This window comes from Dermacentor silvarum, unplaced genomic scaffold, assembly GCF_013339745.2.
Source record: "Dermacentor silvarum isolate Dsil-2018 unplaced genomic scaffold, BIME_Dsil_1.4 Seq168, whole genome shotgun sequence".
Taxonomy (NCBI): Eukaryota; Metazoa; Arthropoda; class Arachnida; order Ixodida; family Ixodidae; genus Dermacentor; species Dermacentor silvarum.
In genome coordinates, this window is record NW_023605795.1 from 3,322 (window position 1) to 7,781 (window position 4,460).

A 4,460-nucleotide genomic window follows, 5' to 3' on the forward strand; every position below is an offset into this window, starting at 1 on the left:
ATTAGGAAGTTAATCAGCAAATATAAGTGAATTATTTGAATGCGTGTTTCGACTTCTCGTGCTAGTAATGTCCGCCTCTTCGAATAATCCAGCTCAAGTACAAGAATTGCGCTATCTGCCACAGGCGACTTTTGAAGAATTCCATAAAACTTAAAAGTTATCACTCCGTATATTTACAGTTGTATACCCTTTGTGTCACCTTGGCACATCCATACTGGAGGAATGACCAAGAGCGTGCACGTACCAATATTACCTGCACGCTGTGCCCAATTTGTCTGTTCGGCACAGTGACCAAAGTTGTTTGCTAGGCCAGACAGCAGTCGCATACCCAGTGACCCCTGTTGGCTGCTTGGCAAGACAGCAGCCAAGCCCATACTATGTACCCAGGCTAGTAGACAACTTGGGTCACTGCTTATTTTGCAAGATCGTCCAGTTATACGAAGTGGCCGAAGTAGCTATACAGAAATCTTGGTGGCGCCAAAATCCGGACGCTTTCTATACCAGCGGCCCACGTGCTTCCGACGTATACACACTCACCGTCAGATGTCCGACCCGGCGACTTCGCCTGGGGCCCCCTCCGAGCGGGCACGGAGAGCCGCCGGCTGGATGCGCTGCCGGTACCGTTGGGTGCACGCTGTGCCTGCTGTAGCGTGGGCATGCAGACGCCCCAGCGCGGCTCGCAGCGGTATCCCGCGGCGCAGCAGCTGCCGTCGGGGCAGCACACCTGGCCGTACTCGTACGGGCAGCACGAGTACGTTCCCACCGGGTACTCGGGCGTGTGGCAGCAGCTATTGCCGGCGGGGCACGTGGTGTGGTCCTGGCACTCAACTGTTTCCTCTGGGCAGAGTGATCGTGCAGACGAAAACAGTTCCTTCTGAAGTCTGCCGAGTCGAGCCCAGCCCTGCCATCTCAGACTGAAATAGTCCCTGCGATTCTAACCTCGGTGATTTCTGAGCTATACGTTTGTAAATGCGTGGTCAGCGTAGCCAAAGGTGCTGGAAAAAGATAAGTGTAGGTGTTTCTCAAGCAAACTCGGCGGCACCCATTGCACAAGTTGGTGAGACAAATTATTCGAGCTTGTGCCTGCCTGCAGTTCTGTCAAGATGCGACGCTGGCTTGCACTTGGCAGTATGGTATCCCTGACTCTTCGCATATGTTCTAGGCAAAAAAAAAAAAAAAAAAAAACGCCAGCCAACTACCGGTTATGCTATCTCACCGTATAGAGCTCACAGTGACACACTGCGCTACTCGTTGTGTCCGAATGTGACCGAAATGTGGAATTAACTAAGAAACGCTATTGTTGTACTGAAAGGTATCGGTGGATCTTAACATGCTGTAGATGCCGTACTTCTTACGTGAATTTTCGATTTAATTTTTCTGTGCCGATCAATGTACCTGAGAGTTTTGTCCTCTCTGTTGTGACGCTCGATTGAGGGTTGACAGCAGTAATAGACCCAATCACCATCTAACTCACTCACTCACTCACTCACACACTCACTCACTCACTCACTCACTCACTCACTCACTCACTCACTCACTCACTCACTCACTCACTCACTCACTCACTCACTCACTCAATCAGTCATTTATTTAGTGTGCCCAGGAACATCCATAGGGTCTGAGTGCGGGCGCACGTATACAATAAAACCAAAAATCAAGAATAAAAAGATGACACCCGAATATAAGCTTAAAAACGAGAAAGAGCAGAACATAAGCAAAAGGTGACAACAAGGCATAGTACCAGAAAAGAAAGACAAGGAACAGTTATGAACAAAATGCAAGGTAAATGCAAAAGAAAAAAACTGCTACAATAAAAACTGTCATCCCTTCCACTGGGTGGAGATGGAAGACCAGCGAAGCTGTACTATGGTGGGAATTATGTATTTCCAATTATGACCATTAAAACACAGTGACCAAAGTTGTTTGCTAGGCCAGACAGCCGTCACATACCCGTGACCCCTGTTGGCTGCTGTAATGGTTATGCTGTAAGGTAAGATGTGATGCTGTAATGGGTTATTTCAACTGTTAAAGAATGAGAAATATATATGATCCGGTGGTTTTCATTTATTTAGTGACCACAGGGTCCATGGCCTTATGGTCACTACGGTACACCGCCATAGGGTGTACGGCAAAGGTTGGCACGTTCTTCATAAACACGTCACCAACGCCGCGCGAGGTTCGGTGCGAACGCGGGCAAAACACCGCCGCCGTCAACAACAGTTTGCGCGTTGCTGACTTGCTCTGTCAAAACGCTGGCGTGAGCAAGCGCGCCAGCAGCAGCGAGCGAAGGTTCATGCGGTCTATCGCTTCAACGGAAACTGAGCGGCGAAAGCACAGCGCATACAAAGGTATAGGAACCGTGTTGCAGATCGCTTTCAAGATACGGTGCGCGCAACCGCCCGTCGCCGCGCAAAGTTGAAGTACGCAGTTAATTGCTCGCAGAGCAAAAGCCGCACTCCCTCCCTCCCGCGCTGCCTTCCCGCTTTCCTCCTTTCGCGTGGGTGATTGAGTCGCCAGTTCCCCTTGCGCCCGGTCGCAAGATACGCACTTCGTGCCACAGGTAAACTACGCCTCCCCTCCCTCCCTCCCGTCCCCCCACGGCCTTTCGCGCGACGGAAGAAGTGGCGTTTACTCTCCGCCGTGCGTTCGCACCCCGTGAAAGCGTGCGTCCCTCGCGCGCTTTCACTCGCACATACAGCATACGGCCAATGAGAGTTTTTTTCTACACGCGGACACGACCATCGGAGACTGAGCCCTTAACAGCTTCGGTGTAAAACTGAAACATGCAAAACTGAAACATCAAAGCAGAGCTCGGAAAAGAATGACAGTGAATTATGAAAAATATCGAGATCACCAAAACAAGCGCTATAAAATAGACTTGGTATTCTGTGCACGGTTAAGTGTTAGTGATGGCAGGCAAGAACATGGAAAGGTCTATGTTCTCTGGTGATCTTGCGCGGAATACGAAAAATTATACAACAGAGGAGCTCGGGGCAGGTGACGATACAGTGAAGGAGTTTTAAAAGAAACAGAAGGTCAGCACGATTACGTCGGCAGCAAAGTATAAGGCCAACGAAAATAACGGAACAGTGCTAGAACAAGGTCCATGGAAGTGCCTGTAATAATAATAATAATCAATCAATCAATCAATCATGTTTATTTAACGTGCCCAGGAACAACACTAAGGTCTGAGTGCTGGCGCACGCATACATTACAAACCAAAAACAAGACACTCAGGGAAAAATCATTAAAAATAAATGAATAAAACAAAAATTGTGAAAGAAGAGAGTACCGACAACAAAGCGCAAAGTAAATACAAAAGAAAAATGAGGAGAAGGGCACTTGAACAATACATGAACTTATAACACAAGGCAAAGCTCCGAAAAGAACGATGACAAGAGTTATGAAAGATATCAAGTTCACGAAAGTAAGCGTTATAAAGATTCTGTATTCTGTGGACAGTTGAGTGTTGGTGATGACAGGCAGGCACATGGAAAGGTCTATGTTCTCTGGTGATCTTGCGTGGGATGCGGAACATGACACAGCTGAGAAGTTCGGGACACGTGAGGTTACCGTGAAGGAGTTTAAAGAGAAACAGAAGGTCAGCGCGATTACGTCGGTCGCGAAGTGAGGGCAATGAGAACAATCCAACAGTGCTAGTACAGGGTGCAATGTCCAGGCTTGCAAAGCGGTGATTATATATGCTTAGAAACTTTTTCTGGACACGATCTATAATGTCACTGTTGGATCTAGAAGAGCCATTCCAGACGACCGACGCATATTCGAGTTGAGGAAGACAGATGGTTGTGTATAATTTGCGGAACGGTGTAGGAGACTTGAATTCCCTCGATAGTCTGCATACAGAACCAAGAGAGCGCATACCCCGCATTGCAACACGTTTAGTGTGAGCCGAAAAGTGTAAGGTTCCATCAAAAAGTACACCAAGATCATTGATCTCGCAGACCTTACACAACGGCACAGAATCTATAGAATAAGAAAAAGAAATACTTGCTGTTTTGCGGTGTGAAAGTCATGACTTTGGTCTTAGCAGCATTCAAGGTAAGGTTATTATCCTTGCACCATTTAGAAAAGGAAAACAGGTCAGACTGCAGGGCGCGCGACAGTCATCAACAGTGTGAATTTTCTTTAAAATGTTGATGTCATCGGCATATAGAAGGAAATAAGAGTTCCGAATAACAGAAAGAACGTCATTAATAAAATTTTAAAAAGGAGTGGTCCTAATACTGACCTGACCCTTGAGGGACACCGCTAGTTGCCAAGTAAGAAGACGTTTGGCCATTGACGTTAATATAACACGATCTATCAAGAAGATAACTGCGCAAGAGATTCACAACTTGACGAGTCAACATCAAAGTGCGTAAGCTTCACCAGAAGCAGCGAGTGGCTGACTACATCAAAAGCCTTGCTGAGATCACAGTAAATGGTGCCAACTTGCCCCT

The 4,460-nt window shown here is 47.4% G+C and overlaps 1 protein-coding gene across 1 annotated transcript; it reads right to left on the bottom strand.

Moving 5' to 3' along the window:
• Positions 1–537: 537 nt before the first annotated feature.
• On the bottom strand, positions 538–1,465 carry LOC119434687 (progranulin-like; the record flags this gene model as incomplete). Its single annotated transcript, XM_037701776.1, has 2 exons — positions 1,396–1,465; positions 538–837 (listed from the first exon to the last, which is right to left on the bottom strand). Coding segments are annotated over exons 1-2 (370 nt in total), but the record flags the coding sequence as incomplete, so codon positions are not given.
• Positions 1,466–4,460: the final 2,995 nt, after the last annotated feature.